Source organism: Lepisma saccharinum, chromosome 3 (assembly GCF_977018435.1).
Source record: "Lepisma saccharinum chromosome 3, izLepSacc3.1, whole genome shotgun sequence".
Classification (NCBI taxonomy): Eukaryota; Metazoa; Arthropoda; class Insecta; order Zygentoma; family Lepismatidae; genus Lepisma; species Lepisma saccharinum.
Genome location: NC_139231.1, coordinates 33250506 through 33273375, shown reverse-complemented (window position 1 = coordinate 33273375; position 22870 = coordinate 33250506). Strand labels below are relative to the sequence as shown.

The 22870-nt window shown below is 38.0% G+C and overlaps 1 protein-coding gene across 2 annotated transcripts in view; it reads left to right on the top strand.

Annotated features, from left to right (window-relative positions):
- Positions 1 to 22870, top strand: part of LOC145984962 (DNA mismatch repair protein Msh3-like) — a 107665-nt gene that overhangs the window by 18414 nt on the left and 66381 nt on the right. For both annotated transcript variants that reach the window (XM_083118406.1, XM_083118405.1), the window contains exons 6-9: positions 2077 to 2204; positions 4932 to 5057; positions 5542 to 5696; positions 9563 to 9775. In XM_083118406.1, coding sequence (XP_082974532.1) covers positions 2077 to 2204; positions 4932 to 5057; positions 5542 to 5696; positions 9563 to 9775 — 622 coding nt within the window. The remainder of the gene's footprint in view (positions 1 to 2076; positions 2205 to 4931; positions 5058 to 5541; positions 5697 to 9562; positions 9776 to 22870) is intronic.

The window sequence follows — 22870 nt, the reverse complement described above, 5'->3', positions numbered from 1 at the left end:
TTTACCATGGTGTGACGCCGCCCCGTCAGCGAATAACTGTGGCAATGCATCTGGGCATGCTGCGGACGAGTCGTTCAAGGTATTCCACATCGATGCGGTGCCATTCGTCCTGCAGGCAGGCGATAAGAGCAGCCATTGTCGTGGGTCCCCTCTGTTGCACACCTCGCTTAAGAACATGCCACACATTCTCAATGGGCGAGAGGTCGGGACTCGATGGTGGCCATGGCAGAGTTCGCACGTGATGGCGAATCAATCATTCTCTTGTCAGCTGCGCTGTATGAGGCCTGGCATTGTCGTGTTGAAAGATGAGACGCCGCCTCTGGAACAGGTGCCTTCGCACTGTGGGAAGATGCCGCTCCAGTATGCGTGTATAGGCGTGTGCATTCACAATGCCCTCACAGACGTATAGTGGACCAACCCCAGATGCCGTCATGCATCCCCATACCATCACTGACGCAGGTTTATGTACCCGACGTGCATAACATTTTGCTTCATTCTGTTCCTCCTTCCGACAAATGACTGTTTTCCGTATTTTCCCGTACACAACATTGAAAATGGATTCATCCGTCCACAAAACCCTGTTCCACTGCCGAAATGTCCATCCCCGGTACATTCGTGCCCACCGTAGTCGATTGCCTTTGTTCAACATGGAAAGGAAGGGTTTACGTTTCGCCTTGTACACTCGGTAACCACATCGCTGTAGGTAACGGCGAATGGTTCTGGTTGACACTTCAATGTGAAAGCGTTCTTGAGTCCACAGTCGTAATTCGGCCACAGAAACATGATTGTTGGTCTGGATATAGCACCTAAATATCCGTAGGTCACGCACGCTCAGCAGGCGTTTTCGACCGGGGGCCTTACCTGGCTCTGTAGTACCCGTATTTTGGTGGTGTTTTATGATGCAGTGGACGGTTGACTTGGGTAAGTTCAGTTGGCGCCCTATTTCCCGTTCACTGAGTTCATCCCGTTGCAACTCCACCACTCTTCTCCTCACGGTGTTGTCAATAGGTTTGCCCCTGGCCATGGTGATGATGCATTGCGGTTCCTTGGTGCACAGCACGCGCTTATATACCTTACATACGGCGGACTCGCTTATCGTGTCCGTGACGTCATGCTTCCGTCAAATGCGCCACTATCTGGAATTTTTCCGTATGGGTCTGGTGCCTGGTCGAAGTTCAATGTCACGCGTATAGTTCCCCATTTTCGTTCTTTACGTGACCTTGGGTTCAACATGCTGGGATCACGATTCTTGCCTGCTCACACGCCTCCTCTTACACACATGCGTCACTTCTGCGAGTCACCCATTCCACCGCCTATGCCTCTGTGCATTTAATCACGTATTCCTTTCTGGTCGAACTTCATTGTCACCAAGGTTGTACCAAACCCCACCAATATGGATGATCCCTTCAACATTATAATAATTAGAAATTATGTTCAGAATATTTTCCATTGCAAATACATCATATCAATTTACTTGAGTTTTGCTTTCAAATAAATAATTGGAATATTAAAATAGCTATAATTTAACACTGAAATTCACTCCTGTCATGCAGTGTTGGTACAAAATTAAATAAAATTACACATTTCGCATAATTTGCAGGATAATTAGATTCCAGATAGTAGACCCTGTAAGATACCTGGATTCTGGAAAGTATTAATTAGTATTAATATCAGTGATTAAATTTGAACTGATACTAATACCACTGGAATTTTATTAGCTCAGCTTTACACATAACCTTTAGTGTAAGTAATGTAATATGACCAGTGGCACAAGTAGTTACTCTGCCTGCATATAAGTTGGTGCAAATGATACCAGGTTTCATACTCATATTTTGTGTTCATCCAGCATTGTGGTTACATTTGCAGGAGCTACTAGAAAGCCAGAGAACGATAGCATTGTAACTCAATGCACTCACTGATCATATCACCCAAAGAATAGACACTTGGCAAGCCATGGTCCTCAATAAACTTTCGACCTACATTGTTAGTTGTAAGGTAGTGTTTAATGTGTTTGTAATTAGTGTATGTAAATTCACTTCGAAATATCATGTTCCTTTTTCTCTTGTTTACTTGCAGGATATAAAGTTGGAGTTGTAAAGCAGACAGAGACAGCAGCTTTGAAGGCAACAAGTGACAACAAAAATTCTCTATTTGTCCGTGAACTCTCAGGAATATACACAAGAGCTACTTTGGTTGGTGAAGATATCCTTTTTCCATGCTGGTAAAAAAATGCTCAGCAGTGTTGCTAGTCTGAGTTTTTTAAAAGAACCACTGCAATCTTCCTTCACCAGTGATTGAATCTGATACCACTTAATTACTGTATTATTCTGAAATTAATGATCTAGCACAATGATGGGATGTACTTTCATGAAAATAGCAAGTAGTTTACACTTTGTCTTCTTTTTTTTTATTATTATTATTTTTATGTGAATAGGATGGATGGCCATTCAATATGTGAAAAATGTATTGGTTTGACCCAGACTGATAGATTCAGAAGTTAGTGAGGAAATTTTGTGTGTTTCCTTGTAATGAAAATCATAAAAGTTTGGGTAATCAGGTATCAGGCATGCAATGAGACTTCCATCTCCTTCTTCGTGTGTGTGTGTGTGTGTGTGTGTGTGTGTATGTGCCCTCTCCACTGTTCCAAGGGGCAATTAAGGAAACCTGTTCTATTCATTTCATGGATATTACATTAGCAGGGTTCCCACACACCTGGAAAACCTGGAAATCTCAGGGAATTTAAAAAAAAAATACAAATCTCAGGGAAAATTTTGTAATTGATTAATGGTTCCCAATGAAGCAAAACTGAGGAATTATAATATGCTCCTGTCTGTGGATAATCCAAGCTGTTGTAGCATTTCTCTTTCAGCAAGGAACTCATATCTATTTGTTTGTCTGTTTCTTGTTTTTAAATGTGATTCCAGGGCTGGTGACCAAGTGTATACCCTCATAAATTTTGTACTTTTTAAAATTTAATTTAAATTTTTTTAATTTAATTAAAATTTACATGACGTAAAATATATGCGATGTGCTCAGCGCATGGAAGACCTGATACAGGTACTTCTCAGGAGAAAGAGAATGAAAGCTGTAACTGGTGATAAAGTAATTCGCCAGTTTAAGACATTGTTGCACAATGTCAGTAGTGAAAAGGAATTGAAAGAGAAGTTTTGTAACTTTTCAATCAAAACGAATGCACTAGATTCTTTTTTTACAGGTGTCATGAAGGGCAAGGTTGACTTCTCTGAGTTATGGAGCACTGTTAAGTTGGTTTTGATTTTATCACATGACAATGTGTATGTGGAAAGTGGGTTTTCTGTAAATAAGCAGGTTTTAATAGAAAACTTGAAAGAAGAGTCAAAGAAGAATCTGTTGTGGCTATTCGGCAAGTTTATGATGCAGTGAAAGTTTTAGGAGGAGTGTCAAATGTAGAAGTAAGCAAAGATATGATCCAGAATGTTAAAAGTGCACGTATTAGATACGAAGAATCATTGCAGAAGATGAGAAATAAATGTGATCACAAAGAAGACAAAAGGAAAGAAATGAAACTTAAAGCAAGTGAGATCCTTGCTTTAGAAGTCAAACAACAAAAGATGCAAGAAGAAGCAAAGGCTATTGCAGAACAATTAAAAAAACTTGAAGCTTCTGAGAAGTAAAGTTTCTTAATTTGCTGTATCAGACATTAAGTACATTTCTTGTTTTATATTTCAGTCTCAGTAACTTATTATTCCATTTTACATCAATACTAATAATTGTCACTTCATTTTTATATGTTTTATTGTACAAATTACAGATTAATTGATATTGTATCTATTTATAAACATCTATGAAAAGTGTGAAAATATTTCAGTGTTCTATATCAGATATGTTATAAATTGTTTCAGAGTTGTTTAAAGTTCTAGAAAACTGGTAATCTTTGTTTTTAATTACATGCAAAGAAGTGTAATTTTATTTTATTATTGAACTAGTTTTGTTATTTGCATCAGAAAACAACAGTAATAAAGAAGGTGAGGATGGTATGGCTATGAGGGGAAATGGAGAAGGCCATTGTAAAATTATAGTATTTTATTGTGCATTCAATACTCTGGAAAAAATATGAGGATTCTGGAAAACTCAGGGAAAATGGATTTGGAGTTTGCGTGGGAACCCTGCATTAGTCAATCATTAAAAATAATTCTAATTGCAATCTCTAGTACATACAGATTTTTTTTTTACCTTCAGGATAGTAGGGAGAAAGGAAAGTGTGCTTTGGGAAGGGAAATTTAGTAACAATTGACACACTGAGGGATTCAGCAGGTTTAGTAGTTATTTAAAAAATCACATCCTCATTCTAACCACATGGAAACTTTATAGAGACTTCAAACTATTTCAGTAGCACTGAAATGCTAGTTTATTTAGATTTATAGATTGATATTTTCTTATGACACTTTATAATTTGTCTAAAATTGTGTCATCATCAAGTTGTAGTTCTCCCTCTATCTCTGTCATTTTTCTTACCGTGAATGGATTGACATGTAACAATATTCTACCAATGTGCCATTAAGTGGTAAATATTCCATGAAGATCCTGCATAGTTCATTCATTTCCTTAGTTAATATGCATAACCAGGTATCAGAAGTGAGATTTGTCTTAGAGAAAAGAAACTACATATTTGAAAATTTACTTTATAAAACAAGGATATGTGAGTTATATCTGTATATTCATAAAAACAATATGAAACTGGGGTAAAACTGTGAGCAATTTATCTGTCCAGTCTCTCTTTTTACTAATAGCCATGCATATTTTACCTGCAAAGTCAGCAGGAAAGGACACAATACACCTGATTCATCACTGATGTCCAGAGCTGAATGATTGTGTATTTATGTTAGTAAAAGAAAAGTAAAGCATGTACGATCAACATGGATTAGTTTGAGATTTCCTTAATTAGCCCACATGTTGATTCAATCTGTTTACCAGAAGACATCCCAAGCTCTGAAAATTGTGATACATCCTATCTTATGTGCATATGTGAGTCACCTGTGGCCACTAGAAAGGAGAGATACATGGAATTTGGATTGGTGGTAAGTAATTGTGTATTTTTCATAAAACATTAGACTAAATCTGTGCACAGTGGAACCCCAATTTGATGTTCTCAGATTTTACATTTTCCCATTATACATTCAATATTCATGGACTCAATATTTTAAAGTTGTCCTGCATTTTAAGTTTTTTAACTTGGCTCCCTAAAAAACATAAAAATTAAGGTTTCACTATAACAAATCTTTTATTAACCTATACTTATATTTGATCATGCTGTACGAATTTAAAGTTTGTGCTGAGAGAGAGTGTGAATTGAGTTGTAAAAGGGAAAGGATATGTTCACAATCATGATTAATGTATGAGTTCATGTGTGTGTGACTGATGACAATGCGATATGCATAAGCTAATACTGATTTGTTTTACAATGGTATACCTGTTGTTTAGAATCTAAAAAATGTATTTCCTGCCAAAGTAATGTATATAACAAAACAACACTATTTCTCACGTCTGTATTCTTGTCTTAAGGCCTTGGACCCATCAACAGGACAAGCTGTTTTTGATGCATTTCAAGATGGTCCTGGAAGAGATGAATTGGAAAAGAGATTGGATCATATCGCTCCTGATGAAATTCTTTACTCAGTTTCTGCATGTGAAGACACTGAAAGATTGTTGCAAAATAGGTATGTACTATCTTTTTATGTTGATCAGTTAGGCATCAAGAAAAAATACTGCAGCCATTAAACAAATGTCATTGAGCAGGTTATACTTCATATAAAACCATGAAAAGATGTTTTTGTTAAACAGGTGAGAATCTTTACATGCAAATTTTGGGACTCTCCAATGGCATAGTGGCAACCCAAACTCCTTGTATTTCGATCTGCTGGGGAGCATATTGCATGGTGGTTTGGATCCCACTTTAAACTGTAGGTCCAGTGTCAGTTATAGGCATAAAGTGGATTTAAAGCAAACTGGCAAACTCTTCCCTCTAAATTTTATACCAACTTTGGCAGGGACAAGTACATGAAACAGCCCTCAGGAACTTATCCATCAAAATTTCTCTACCATTCACCTTGAAGGAGTGGTGCTACTGTCATATAAGTAACCCTCAGGTAAAATCTTGTTGGCTTTAGGACAGGCAAAGGGGCTGCTGGAACACATTGTTTTCACCTGTGTTGCCAATCCTAGAAGTGATGTATGGTGTGCATAGTATGGAAATTAATTATTATTGTTATCTTCAGGATTGCTACTCGTCTGGAAAACCTGGAAAACAGGGAAATGTCAGGGAATTTTGCAGATCGTCTGGAATTTACTTGCATTTTGGAGTCTGCAAGAGAAAAAGTTGCAAATAAACAAGCAATTCACTTCCACTTCTGGATTCGGTTCTTGTGATTCCACTCCCAAAAAAGATTCAGTTTAGAAACTTGTTTCTTTTGGTCTTATGATTTTCAGTCTTGTGCAAAAATTTTACGTTTTACTCTTCGAATTTTCACGTGTTCTTGTGTGTGTAAAATGAAATTTGCTAAAACAAAGTTGTGAAAGTGAATATTTATAATAATTAACGGACTATATATTTAATTGAAAAACGCAAGGTTCAAAGCAATAATCATGATGATAAACATGTCTGGAAAATTTTCATTTTTGGACTGGAAAACCTGGAAATGTCGGGGAATTTCATAATCAAAAAATCGTAGCAACCCTGTATCTTGAAACAGGTGTAGATTACGACTTATGAGGCTCCAATCTGTGCAAATCATGTACCATGAAAATTTTGATTGGCAACAGTGATTCAATAATTAATTATTTATTTATTTCAAAATTCCAGGGCTGTGCTGGTAACAACACTGATGTATGTATCAGTATGAGCTGATATCATTGGTATTGGTATCTGAAAGTATCAGTTGAAATTTATTCACTAATACCATCTGATACTTTTCTGGTGTCTTGGTATGTCATAGGATCTGCAATAATAACATGTTACACTTTCACAACATCTAATTATTCTGGAAATTATTCAAAATTCATAATTTTCATTCATTTAACCTTTTGAGTCCCAAGTATCTTGATCGAGATAACCAAATGCAAGCCTCACGGTCCCAAGTATCTCGATCGAGATACCCTGTGTCAAAGTCGTAGTTTTTACGTTATAACTTTTCTATTTTTGGCTAGAATTTCGATTTTATTTTATATTGTTCCTAACACATGTATTTAACAGAAATGTTTTTTTGCATTTTTTTTTGTCTTCATGAAAATGAAGGGGAAAAGGGACTTCTCTTTTGCGTCTCTTTTCAAGGTCAAATTTTTGCCGACAAGACCGGCTTTGTTGTTCTAAAGCAATGCTTTTCACTCCCTCCTGTTAACTGCATTCGAAGGAAGCTTGTTTATCAGTATCCGATGTCAAAAAATTTTCCGTGAGGGGGCAAGCAGGGGAGGGGGTGGGAGAGGGGGAAGACTGGTTGTTGAATTTGCATTGTGAATATGGAATTTCGAAATGCGCTGAAGGAAACCTTTGTTTGTGAGCACAAGTGTTCCACAAGGGTGAACATAGGTTACCCTGCATTGTCTAAAAATAGAATGTCAAGCAGCTGCAAGAATCAGCGTTCATTTTTCACTGCGTTCTAGCTTTTCGTCCGTGAATGTTGTGCGTAGGTGTCGTTTTGTGCCCATTTAGTTTCTGAGCTATAGTCATTTCAAGGTACCCCTGCATTTTGAAGCTTCAATCAGTGGCGTGCCGACCATTCCTTTTGGAGGTACAACTCAAGTTAAATTGGTCATACGACAATGATGCAAATATTTTTCTGTTTCTTACATGCCAGCGATAATTTCTATGTGCATTTTGAACTTTTCATACCCTTTTTTTCGGGGGGGGGGGGGGGGGGAGAAACCCCATTTTTTAAAAAAGTATTTTCAGGGGATTTCCCCCCTTTCCCCCTCCATATGTATGCCAAATGTGCATAAATTATATATCGTCTGAATCTGTGATTCATTCTGCATACAACGGTATATCGTTCATATCTCCAGGGCAAATAGTCTCAAAGCTAAAGTCATTTCAAGGTACCGCTGCATTTTGAAGCTTGAATCAGTGGCGTGCCGATAATTCCTTTTGGGGGTACAACTCAAGTTACATTGGTCATATGATAATAATGCAAACATTTTTGTGTTCCTTACATGTCAGCGATCATTTCCATGTGCATGTCGACACTGTCATGTACTTTTTTCTTGAGGGGAGGGTCGGGCAACCAATTTTTTTTTTTTCCCAAAATTTTGGAATTTTGAGAGTTAGCTCCCTTCCCCCTGCCACATATACGCCGAATTTGCATAAATTTCATATAGTCTGAATCTCTGGTTCATTCCACGTACAACGGTATATCACTCATCTCTCTAGGGCAATTAGTCTCCGATCTACACTCATTTAATTGAAACTCTGCATTTTGCTCAAAATCAGCTCGGGACCGAGAGGCTTACATGTGAAAATGGCCTTGGGACTCAAAAGGTTAACACTAGTATTGTGTGAAAAACTGATTTTTGTGATTTAATATGCTGATGTAATTTTTCAATATTGTAAAGCACGTCTAGCAAATTAATGTATATAATTTGAGTGCAATACTTATATATTAATATTAATCAATGTTTTGATCAACTTTTAATTGTTACAGTTTTTTGACCATTGGTATCAGTATTGATGAGAATCAGGATCAGTATTGGTTGAAAGTTATATGTACTCAACCCTAATATAAACCAGGTCTCCCTGGTGTAATGGTAACATCGTCTTTTCAAGGTGTCCTGGGTTCGATACCCAGTGGAAACATACTGCACAGTGGTTCAGATCCCTTGTTACACTGAAGGTTCAGTCCCGATTAGCTCATCTGTGCATAAAGTGGACTTAAAACAACAATTAAATTCAACCTAATAAAACCCAACCACCATCGTTTTTTGTTAGGTATTTTGACATATATCACCACAGATTTCTATTGTTAAATTACTGCGACTCCAATACCATTTGCAAGACACTTTCAGTCAGGTGGAAAATAATGGAACAGTAATTCAGTGTTAAACCATGTGTATGTATGTGCACATTCTTTTTCATGAAAGTGAAATATGCAGAAAAAAGGTACTTTATTTAAATATTACCGTTAAGAGTGAAAAAATATACAGACATCCCTGAGGATTTGATTACAGTCTAAAGCATTAGGCTTTGAATTCTGGCTATGGGACACATGCAGGTTCGAGTCTCCTGGGGGAAGCGTGACATCTTTTCTCCTGTGATTTTAGCCAATGTATGGGGCTGGTGGCCACCCACCAGTGTGAGGAAATAGGGGAGCTACGAATGAGTAGTGTAACCTGGTCATGGAAAAATTACAATATTGATTGGGGGTTCGTCATGCTGACCACACGTCACCCTATAATTGGTTGGGTAGGAGTAAACCCTGGCCCTCTAGTGCTTTTGCACCATGAGTTATTTCATCCTCTTCCCGGGTCAGAAGCTGTTATAGAAATATCGTACAAGTTACGTAGATATTTTGATGGTAAATTGAATTTTTAATTGCAGCCATATACGATTGGAGAAATTACCAGATGACAAATTCGACTTTACATCAGCGTTAGTAAAGCTAAGTACTGAGGTATGTTTCTCTAGTGGAGCATCGCAGGGATTTGAGGTGCAGAAACTAGGAGATCTTCCGCCATTGGTGATAAGTTGTCTATCTGCACTTAAAGAACATTTGAAGGAATTTGGGTTACAAAATGTTCTCAATTTGCAGTGGTAAGTGCAGTTCTGAATTTAATCAATTCATTTAATTTTAGTATGTATACCAACTGGGAATTCCTTGAATTCTGGAAATGTGTGAATTTTCTTCACAAATGTTAAAAATGACTATGTTTAATTCAAAATGCATTTTTTTCTTCTGTTTTGTAGCTGCTGCCCTCTGAATTCATTGACGGTTTGCATTATTACTAGAGTTTATGACCCAAAAATGTCAAAAAATGACCTATAGAATGACCTTAAGATTATTAGAAAAATGAGCAAGAGATAATTTTTCCCCATAAAATGAAAGCTTGATTTTTTTCATATATTACAAAAGAGTAGTTGAATAATTAGGCAATCCCCATTGCTTCGTAGTTTGAACTGCCAAAGCAAAGGGGGAAAAAGCATTTAAGTGCTAATGTAGTTTTCTTTATTTTTACTTCAAGGTTTTTCTGTATAAGTCATTCTCCTTCTTTCAGAGTAGGCCTTGCATGATACAGTAGTCGGCCAGCATCTGAAAATACAGTTGTGTTTCATGTATATCAGATTATATTTTTTTTACATTATGACTAGACCCACAGATTAAAGTGATTATAGTGGCCAGCAAGGGAACCTTAAAGTAGTTTCCACACAAAGTATTTTAAGTGCTGGAAGAAATATAAATGAACCACAATTAATTATTTCATCCATTGCTAAACATTTCAGTTAAAAATAATATTTTACATTTCCATTAACAATATTTTCGATTAAGCCTCGGCTGGATGTTGAAAGGAATCGCAATTTCGAGAGTGTCTTTAGTCCCTTTCCTAACAATAGTACGAAGAAGTGCGAGGGAGGCGTTGGCATCGCTGTCTACAAATTTCCCTCCGTCCCTATCAGACGACTTCCATCTTCGCTGCCGATTTTTTGCAACTGGTCTCACTTATTGCACCAAATTCAAACCCCTTCTTGGCCTAGCTCTGCATTTCGTTTTCTGAGGCCAGGCCAGGTTAAATGTTTTCGTTGTTATAGTGTACATATGCTGAAAATTTAAACTAACAAGCCTCCCTAACCACGAAAGCATTCCACGCTTACGTCAGAAGATAAATACGGTGCGTGACCAAGATGGTGTTCGAATTTGGTGCGATAAACCATACCCTTTCGGCAAACTGTACCGCGCGGGTTTTACGAACTGGTAATTAAGGGAAGGGACAAAAGAGGGGGGGGAGGGCTGTGAGGAGGGAATGCTCGTGGTCACTGCCAGATGTGCTTGAAGCATGTTTTCTTTCAACTGAACCATAGTCTCCACAAAGGTTTTCCAACTTGCTTTGAGTTTGAGATCAGCAGCCCCTTTGCGTTGTGAAGTCTCCTGTTTTAGGTTTGAAGGTCACAGGTGTCTCGGGTTCGAATCCTGGCCTGGGTATAGATGTTTGTGAGTGTCCATTCATCAATTTCATCATGTCATCACCCATCCCCATCTACGCAAATTAGCCAAAAGTGGCACAAGAAGCGAAGTAAAATGAAGAAAATCAATCAATCATTATTTTAAATGGAGAGAATTTTCCCTTTGCTTGGAAATTTCCGGGACTTGAGTGAAAGATAATTTAAACGAAGTCAGAAACTCATTGTACAATTATGTTCACATAAAGTAGCATACTCGTTTGAGATGAAGAACCTAACTTGACTGAAGTTAAAGATGCTATTAAAAGGCTAAAGAATAACAAAGCACCTGGCATTGATTTAATACCAGCCGAGTTAATTAAATATGGTGGAAATTCATTAGTATGTCAAATTCATAAATTAATTTGTTTAATATGGAATAATGAAGAAATCCCTCAACAGTGGAAATAATCCATAATTGTTCCTGTGTTTAAAAAAGGTGATAAAATGAACTGCAATAATTACCGTGGAATTTCTCTACTCTCAACAACATACAAAATATTGTCTAACATTCTTTTAACAAGACTAACCCCATATGCTAATGAAATTATAGGTGATTATCAATGTGGATTTAAACGTAACAGATCAACTACAGATCAAATTTTTCACATCAGACAGACACTTGAAAAAAAGTGGGAATATAATCAAAATGTCCATCAGCTATTCATTGATTTCAAAAAAGCATATGATTCGGTCAAAAGAGATAAATTATATAATATATCAGTAGAGTTTGGAATGCCTAAGAAGCTTGTTAGTATGATAAAAATATGCACCAGTGAAACAGAAAGTAAAATTCGTGTGGGTATTAATATGTCTGACAAATTTACAATTCATGATGGGTTCAAACAAGGAGATGCATTATCTCCATTGCTCTTTAATTTTGCCTTAGAATATGCTGTTAGGAAGGTAAAAGAAACTAAAGGACTAAAATTAAATGGTGTGACTCAGTTGTTAGCATATGCAGATGATGTAGACTTACTGGGGGATGATGTGAATACAATTAAGAATAATGCTAAAATATTTTTCAAAACTGCTAGAGAGATAGGTTTGGAAGTTAACAAAGAGAAAACTAAATATATGCTTACAGGCTGAAACCAAGTGTTAGGTAATAATTAAAATCTAATTATTGATAACAACTAGTTTGAACCAGTTTCCAAATTCAAATACTTAGGAGTAATATTAACAAATGAAAATTATATTAAAGAGGAAATAAAAAGTAGGCCTAATTCAGGAAATGAATGTTACTTCTCTCTTCATAAACTTTTGTCTTCTCATTTAATATCTAAGAAACTAAAAGTTAAAATATACAAAACAGTAATTTTGCCTGTAGTATTATATGGATGTGAAACTTGGTCCCTTACATTGAAAGAGGAACATAAATTGAGAGTATTTGAAAATAAGATCCTTAGGAAAATCTTTGGACCTAAAAGGGATGAGGAGACTGGTGAGTGGAGAAAGTTACATAATTTAGAACTACATAATTTGTATTCATGTCTAGGTATTATTAGAATAATTAAATCAAGAAGACTTAGGTGGGCAGGCCATGTGGCACGAATGGGAGAGGAAAGAAGAGTTTACAGGATTCTTGTTGGGAAACCTAATGGTAAGAGACCTGTAGGAAGGCCAAGATGAAGATGGAGGGACAACGTTGAGATGGACCTAAAAGAAATCGGTAGGGATGGAAAAGATTATATAGAACTTGCTCAAGATAGGGAAAGATGGAAGGCCTGTGTTGCTGCAGCCATGAACCTTCGGGTTTAAGAAAGCTAGAGAGTTAGTTAGTTGGAGATCGAGTGAGACAGTACACTCGAAGTAAATGTTCGAAAAGCAACACCTTCGAGTTACTAGTAAAAATATCCACAACACGCAGGATATTTTCTGAATTGATAAGACGTAGAAAACGGTTACAGGAAAGCTCTGCTTTGTAAGTATTAATGCCAAACAGTATCGAATTTTACAGTCTAAGGGTAAGTAAAAATGCCTGAAAAATTGTTTGAAAAACTCAATATACAATTAACTATGGCAAAAATAACTATCTCAATTCATTAACTTGCGACACTATTTGGAAGCAGTGGATGATGGTTGCATTACCTCCTCCCTCTAGTCAAATGTAACAGCAAATTAGACATTTAAGATGCTCTATACTTTGACCTTGAAGTCTCACGTTAATTTTCTTAGTTTTCTTTCCCATTAACCATGGCCTTTGTCTTATTCACATTTATTTTCATCCCAAATGCTTACAGTGGGCACTTACGTTTTCACCATTCTCACGTCTTCTTCTAACAAAGTCATGTTATTTGCAAATCTTATACATTCAGTTCTTATTCAGTCCAGGTAGTCCGGACCCCCTCCCGAAAGATTTATCAAGCCTTTGTTGTGTAATTTCCTATGAACTTATTGGAAGACAAAAATTATATTGGGATCATACGGCTTTGAAGGACAGGAAGGACGTATTTAGGGGGATCCAGGGGTGCAGACACCCCCCCCCCCAAAGATACGAAGTACAGTAGAACGTCGTTTATCTGCACGCCAATTATCCGCACACTAAAAAAACAAGATTCAAGGAGTGTTTTCTCATGTCTTTGGTTTTCTTGTACTGTATACGTATGTAGTATTGTGTACTGTATGTATAAAATAAACCTGTATTGTACGTGCTTTCCTTTGTTAAATAAACACGTTTGATTATCCACAGAAATCGTTATCCGCATAACCTTCGGTCCCAATTAATGCAGATAAACGACGTTCTACTCTACTAAAATTAAGTAATGAAAATATTAGTATTTGTTGCATAATCGAGGGTTTTTAATTTCCTTTGAACTTGATAGAAGGCAAGGATTATATTGGGATCATACGGCTTTGAATGACATTACAAAGAAGATTTATGTACACTACTACTCACTATGCATAAAATATTAATCAGAAACTTACTTTTCTCCAACTACGTGTAAGATCATTTTTGTTATTCGATAAATTTTCAATTATTCATCAATTTGACAATAATTTCATTGTCAGGGCACTTGTCTTTATGTAAAATATTCCGACCTTAACTACAGGTAAGCTACATAATGAATATGCGCTGTTATATATCTATTCTTATACAGTCATTTTACCTATTCGTGTAATAATAATAATATAATGTATTAATTTATGTATTGTATTTAGTATTAATTTTATTTAATGTGAATGTAGTGCTGCCTCCTAGAGGAAGAAGAAGCAAGCTACTGTTGCTAGACGAGAGTCTGGGCAAACAGAACATGGAATGGAGAACGTAGTTTCGTTATAATGTAAAGTGTTACGTTGTTTCGTGAGTTCCTTAATAAATTCAGTTAATCTTGTTAATATATGTGTTTTCGATCGCACAACAATAATTATTTTAATTTAAACATTATCATTATTATTATTATTATATCTGAGACACTTGGATCGGCAACCCCCCCGCCCCTAAACATATTTCTAGATACGTGCCTGGTGATAGACAGTATCCTTGTGGTACACTTCCCTCTGTCATTTCTTCTTCTCTCAGTTTAATTTATTCTTTCATGGAACAGATTGCTTATGATTATGAATTTCCACTCTTCCGAAACCTGCACCGATGTTATTCAGTATCTCTATGAACGTTTCATTCAATTCACTCTATCAAATGCTTTCTTCAGATTCACAAATACTATAAATAGTACTTTCTTTCTTCAAGGAATCTTTCGCCTTTTAACTTTTTAAGGCGAGGAGATACAGTTACGCACCATGCGTGCATTTATTTGAATATCGCCGGGATGGGTAATGCTACTAAAGAAAACGTTGGGGTACAAGAGAGCATGAATTTCTCCACATGTGGCAGGCCGAAGAGTTTTCAAATTTGATTATTAAGCTAGAAAAAATATGTAAAAAATGTAAAATATGTATGTAAAAAATATGACGAATAAGAATTTTCTGAATCCCATGTATTCCTTATGGGGAATCAACTTCAACATCAAGTTACAGCTAATAAAATGGGAGTTTAGACTTTTCTGCTGGACAATCACTTCTTCAAACTGCCCTCTTCCTGTTGATATCATTTTCTATTCCATCGAAAGTTTGATATTGACAAGATAAAAAATAAAAAAATACTCCCATATGCGCAATGCATTTCTCCTTGCCTCCTGGCAGTGTTGCCAAACCTGGTTCGCATAAAAGAGCTAAATTTCACCTTAAATGGAGTTAAAACTGACTTTCAAGGAGCTACATTTACGAAGTGCTTTCTAGAGTAATGTTAGTTGTCAAAGGGGTGGGGTGCTGCTATTACCGTTAACTCTAAATTGATGACAATTTATTCTTAGTTTTCACCATTTAGATCTGGCGGCACGTATCACCCATCTCATGGTCGTACGAAATCGAAAATAAGGATTCCCTAATAACAATATTATGAAAGAGCCGAGCGGAGACTGTATCGTATGCCCTTAAATACATTTAGGTATGCTTTGGCCGCGAACACCTGAATATCCCAACGGAGGGAAAATTCCCTCCCTTCAAAATATTCGGCAAAACAGGAATTCCCTTCTCGCCGGAAATTTTACTCAAGTGGGAAATCTGATACAATACGCCTATGGGCCATTTGGTGAGAGGAGAAGACACGGACCTATGCTATGATTGTTTGAGTTGATGTTTTATGTCCACTTTATGCACAGATATGCTAATCGGAACTGGACCTACAGTTTAAAGTGAGATTCGATTCACTACTTGCGTCCACTTGGAATTCAACCTGTGACCCATCAATTACAAGGCGACAACACTGTAACTGAGCCAGTGGGGAGGTCCACGAACCTAAGCTTTACTACAAAACCGGTGTGCATCGTAGAGTAGTTTGTTAGTAGTGTTGGGCGATATAACGTCCAGACGATATATCGCGATATTGAAAAAATATCGTCCAGGCAATATCAAATAGACGATATATCGTCACGATATTTGGCGATATACATCGTGGAGACGATATTTAGCCGATATCACGACGTGAAAAAATATCGTATCGTCCTTGACGACATATCGCGATATCAAATTTCCGATATCGTTCATCCCTATTTGTTAGTGCACTCAGTGGCGTGTCTAGGATTTTCGAAAGGGGAGGGTTACATATATTTTTAAGTAGTCAGCCCTCACTTTACCATCTTCTCCTGCCTTTTGCGTTTTTATTTTGGGAATACTGGGCCACAGGGAAGGTCTATGACCCCCACCAACCTCCACCTTGGGCATGCCACTGAATGCACTGGGTTATAGTAAATCACAGGCCTATCATATGTTCGATCTCAAGCACAGGAAAAATAAAAATGTGGTTATCCAAACACGTAATACGTAAGATGAGGTGCTCTCTCGATACTACTACTAGAATATGTATAAAAAATAAAATATTAAAAAAAAATTGACCATGGGCAATGTCCAATCACCATTGCATGATACCATCCTAAACTTCTTTCTTGAAATGAATAGCTGGGCAGGCATATACGAGCCTCGTGCCTTTCAAACAACATCCCTACACAACTGATATCCAGAATTTCTGGGATCCAGAACCTCTGAGAATGGATATCTCCGGAATCGGGTAACCTGGATCCGAAAATTCTTGTTCACCCAAAGCCCTCAACTACCTGGAATCTGTGTCTGCCCAAGGACTTATTTGGTGGCGCCGGGTGTTCTTCGTGAGTGTCCGTTCCTCAGTTTCCTGTCATCAACCAAGCCTCAGCTTCATTAGAATAAAATCTCGACAAATGTACGAGTACCAAGGAATTTCTATTAAAATTTGGTTTGTTTTTCGAGAGATGAAACAAAGGCGAATAGTTACAACTAGGTTGCTACATTTCATAAGTGAAAATCAGGGACGCCGCTGACCAGAAACCTGGGGGAGGGGTGGGGTGCTTATTGTTTATTGATTTGGTTTATTTTACTTCGCTTTTCTGACACTTTTGGCTAATCGCAAAGATGGGGATGAGTGATGATATGATGACATTGATGATTGGCCACTCCGAAACACCGACGCCCAGGTCGGGATTCAAACCCGGCACTCCTGGCATCGTAGCACGATGAGAAAACCACTCCGCCACGAGGGCTGGCTATACCTTACGTAATACATTAGGAGATACGGTGGTCTTGTCGGTAAGGCGCCTGATTTCCACTCTTATGTTATTGATTGGATAGTTGGATTGTTCATTTTAAAATTATGTCCACGCATTTAAGCAGAAATAATGTTAAAGAAAATACTACTCGTAATCCTTTCTACTTTCCCACCCGATTCCGAAACTGTCCCGGAAAATCCGGAACCTATATCAACCATAGTTATAGGCTAACGCCAACCTTCTCCACCTTCTTTGTGAATAATCCAAATTAAATGATAGTACACGACTTCCCAATTGCATTTTCGAATTTCATGCCAGTTTGCTAATTATAGTCTCCTGCTCTAAGAATTTATGTGCCTCCGCCCCCCCCCCCCCTGAAAGACTTGCCAAGTATTACAATTAAATAATCAAAATATACTTATGTAGCATTTATTGTGTAATAATTGCTTATTTATTTCCGCCGCACTTCTATGTGCCTCCATGGTATCAAACCTGGGACGTATTGTCGATTTCTTTTAACGATTGTGCCAAGTACATTGCATTAGTAACAACTTGTAAATGTCCCGACAAAACAGAAAAGTGAATAACATAGAACGCTTATTTCTAACACCTTGTAGCCGGAATAATGTACTGTAGTCACCTATTTTGCGCTGGAGATAAAAATACATGTCATTTATTCTGTGGATTTCTTTAAAATAATATTAATCCGAAACAGAGGAGGCGAATTCGTTGCAGGAGGCAGCAAACTGTATTCTCGCCTTGGACTAAAAATCTCTAGATATGGATCTGTAGGAACATGAAATAATAATTTAATCGGTCACACGAACAATCAATGTGCTAGAATTCTGTATTAATAAGATGTGGAAAAATTATCGATCACTTAACGAGCTAATTGCATTACAATATTAATCAATTACAGCCCCGTAGCTGTGTATTTTGGCGCCCTAGGCAGGATTGTGGTTTGCCCACCACTCCCTTGTACCCTACTCGTGCATTACCAATGACGTACATTTTATTTGCGTCCTTCGACATTTTCTTATTACGCTTCCTTCACTTTATGAAATAAGGAAACAAAGAAAAACCCATTAAAATAATATAGGTTGTATTTATATTCGCAGTTTGCAGGGCCTCCCCGATGGCGAATTGGTAGCGTCGTCACCTTGTAATCCAGGGGTCCCGGTGTCGGTACCCGGTGGAGGCTTTGATTGGTGTCCCAGTTTTCATCCCCCCCTCCTTAGCCTATCCCTCTGCTACGGGTCTGACTGATCAATTACTACATATGCATCGAAACATCAATTTATATTATTAATTAACATGAACGATTTGGGGGACTCCGTCCACGGTCTTTGCGGGGAAGGGATGGGCGCAACTGAACCATCTTGGTTTTCTGTCGCTATTTCATATGATTCACAGCAATGATAACATTAATTGGAGACATGCTGGACTGGGTGATAAATTTGCAAACATTATGAATGGAGGAGGTGAAAATACTGATCAAATAATGACATACTGTTACTGTTTTCTATCCAACGCTTATTTCTCTACACTTTTGAAAACTTGTGCATTTGCATTTGCATTGATTTATCTCAACAGGCAGTTTTGCATGCAGCAATAAATGCATTTTTACACAATTTTGGTCATGCACCTGTTCAGTTGTTAACATTAAAACAAGGAATGAAATCTTCTATATTAATCTAAAAAATAATCCACAAGAACAATTTCCCATACAAAGCGGATTTTATGTTCTGTGTGACAGCACTGTGCTCGACCCTCACTTATTATTGGCCAGCGAGAGACACTGTAAATGTGAAACAATGACGCGACGCCAGAGATTGAATAAGGGGGCAGTTGCACGTTACACGTCACGTTAATACGTCAATTTAAATTGCTAATTTTTATAATAAATGTTGTTTGGAATTCATGGTGTTCAAAGATTAATTTCCCTGCTCCTCACCACGTTCATACTTGAAACCATTGCAGCCTTAAAACCGCAGGTAAATTTTTTGCTGGGATGAACGCAGGACTAGGTGTGTGTGTGTGTGTGTGTGTGTGTGTGTGTGTGTGTGCGTGTGCGCGTGCGTGCGTGCGTGCGTGCGTGCACGCGCGCGCACACACACACACACACACACACACATGCGTTGATTGTCTTCGAACTAAAAATAGAACGTTTTATACAAGGAAGAGAATATTTTATTCTTTACTTTGAGTTTCAATAAATTCATATAAATCGATACGAATGTTTGAAACCTTCCCGCCTGAAAAGATTCTGTGAGTTCTGGACTTTCGAAGTATTTCTAACTATATGAAGTAAAAAAAAAATGTCATAATAGGAATCTCTGTCCCTTCTTTTCTAAATTTTATTCAATTCGATTACTGCGTATATTTATTCTCATTATTGTGCTTAAAGTGAATATATAGAAACAAAAGTGAAGAGTTTTAATCACAGAATAATTGAACGACGTAACTTGCATTCTTCCTTCGGATCAGACTCATAAACTGCCGTCATTTGTGTGACTAATAATCTTGACGATTCACTGCTTCGACTTCCAAAACTGTCTGTCTTGTTTTTTGAAAGGAGCCTCTGAAGTAATGCAGTTCCCTGATTTCATAAAGGTCTGTCTCTGCCTGAACAACACAAACCCAGATGGCAAGAAAAGATAAGCTTATGAACTGGCGGGTGAAACCTCCCCCCTCTCCCCACGCTCCGAGGGGCACGTCCTGCAGAAGCGAGAACCGCAAGAGGAGGGTTGCGTGTTTAAAAACGACAGCAGCGCTACAGGTGGAAAATCCTCGAACTTTCAGAAGGCGTGGGAACTAAATACCTGTATAAAATTATATAATTTTTAGTGAAAATATTGTGCAAACGCTTTGAATTATCTATATAAATTCACGACACTAACATCCATAATATTGAACCTAAATGGTATAGAATTTTAAAACTCTTCAAATGCCCCATTTAAAGCTACTTTTCAGATCTCATTAATGCTGCTTTACTATTTTTTGTACACCAAACTAGAACCCCAAATTGTTTTCTTAGAATCTACATCACTTCGTGTATCCTACTAGAAAAGCCTTGCAGAGTATCACCGAAATTGGAAGCATATTACAGGAGATTTTGTCACTAGAAGGAGAGGCAGTTTTCAGCTGTTGAGAGAAACATCCAGCCGAGGCTTAATGGTGAACTTACTGAAAATACCATGTCAGGAAATTTAAGTACATTAATTGTTCTAGCAAATGCATTTAAAATTCAGGACACAACAAGGGAAACCTCAAAAATGAAGAAGGCAAAATTAAAACAATGATTTCTGGTTCTAACTGATATCAGGTTTAGCATTGTTATGAAGCCTCAGAATTATTTTTTTCATCAACTTCCGAGCCAATTACATATTACTTTGAGATGTAATGAGGGAGGAGGGGATCATTTTATATGACAAAAAGAGGATGGGATTTCTATTCTGTATTCTGTTTTTATCCCTATTTACTCTTCCCTATTACTAGGATGTCTGACAGGTAATTGGTTAATTCTAGATTTCGAGGGGGAGAGAACAATTGTCTAACTCTTACATTGTCTATTTTTTGTTAATTTTAGATGGGTCAGATGAGGTGAGGGATGAGGTGATTGTTTAATTTTGGCTGTAGAAGGTTAAGGATTGTGTAATTTTTGGGTATAGAAGGTTAAGGAGAGATCATCTTTGTAGATGTCAAAAAGAGAGGGAGGAGGCAGATGGAGTTGCCAGTTGTCATTTACTCTAATGGTCATTGTATATGTCATCATATATACAAATTTATTTTTATTGTAACATTATTATTTTCCATACTATGGGAATGAGAGATGCAATAATAGATAATTCAGGTACTCACGTTTTCCATGAACAAGATGGCGCCCAGTGCAGGTTGTGCGAAATGTGTAGCTCCGCTCTTTATCTGTTTTGTGCTAGTACTAGTGCGAATTTGCATAGTGAAAAAGTGTTGTCTGCCTTGTGAAATTGCAGTAAACAATGGGAATATGTTTGCAGATCAGTTCTATGACAGATACTTGAAAAAACTGAGTGCTTTTCCAACGCTTTGTGCTCTTCGAGGGGCGAGTGCATACAAGGACGCTTCGAAGAAAGCCTTGCCTGGGACCTCCAACAGGAAGTGCGTGCTCCAGCACCTCTTCCTCCTGCTTTTGCTGCACGGAGACATCGAACTTCAGCCTAAACCAGGGACGTCTACGGGGATAACAAGTGACGGTGCCTTTCACCTATATTATCAAAACGTGCAGAGTCTAAATAATAATTTTTTGGACTGTGAATTAATGATGATGAGTTCTTCGAATACGACTGTGTGTGCTTTAGTGAGTCTTGGCTAAATTCTTATATCTCGTGTGTTGAAATTCCCCTCTATGAGCAGTTCGATGTTTACCGTAAAGATCGTGAAATGAGTAGTGGTGTTGGTGTTATGGTGTGTGTGAACAAGAAGTGGCACAGCAAGATACTATTGAATTTACAACGAGACTGCGAATTACTCTGTATAGAAGTAAGTACTAACCACCGTAGAAAAATACTTATACGTACAAGGGCAGATCGGAAAGTAACGCACAATAATTTTTTGCGCAAAAAGTTTAATATGTAACAAAAACCAAACAAATCACAAATGAACTGACATCTTTGACCTACTTTTCTACATAGTCAACAAGTTTCTCAACACATTTCTCCCATCGTGGTACCAGTTTCAATATGCCCTGTTCGTAGAAGTCCATTTGGTTGGAGTATAGCCATCTGCGGACTGCTGATTTCACTTCCACATCTGTAGCAAAATGTTGGCCGGCCAGGAATTTCTTCATGGGATCAAACAGATCAAAGTCCGACGGTGCCAGGTCCAGATTGTATGGTGGATGCTGGAGCACCTCCCACCCAAATTCGGTGAGTTTCTCACGAACAGGAGCAGCAACATGGGGACGGGCATTGTCATGAAGAAGTTTGACACCATCAGCATGAATGTTGCGGCGTTTGTCACGAAGGCCACGACGCAATTTAACCAAAGTTTTAATGTAGCCTGCAGCATTCACAGTGGTCCCGTGTTCAGCAAAGTCCACCAATAACACACCAAACATGTCCCAGAACACTGTCACAAGCACTTTCCTAGCAGATTGAGTCACTTTGATTTTTTTTCGTACTGGGGAACCAGAATGTTTCCAATCCATAGAGGCCTGCTTGGTTTCGGGTATGTAGTGGTACGCCCACGACTTATCACCAGTGACGATTCCTTTCAGAAAGTCATGCTCTTCTGCGGCGTAACGCATTAAGTGATCCATGCTTGTCATCATTCGCTGGCCCTTGTGGTGGTCTGTCAGGTTCTTAGGCACCCAGCGAGCACTAACGTTACGGAATTTCAACGTGTCATGAACAATGTCGTATACCACACCATAGGAAATGTTGAAGGTATGCGATAAGGTTCGCAGGTGCACACGCCGGTCGTTCAGAATTGCTGCCTCAATGGCGTGGATATTCTGCGGAGTTGAAGCTGTTACCGGCTGCCTGGAGCGTGGCGAATCACTAAGGTTCACACGGCCCTGGAGACGTTGCTACGGTCCAGATAGTCGTCCCCATACACGCCATGCATGTCCCTGTGAATT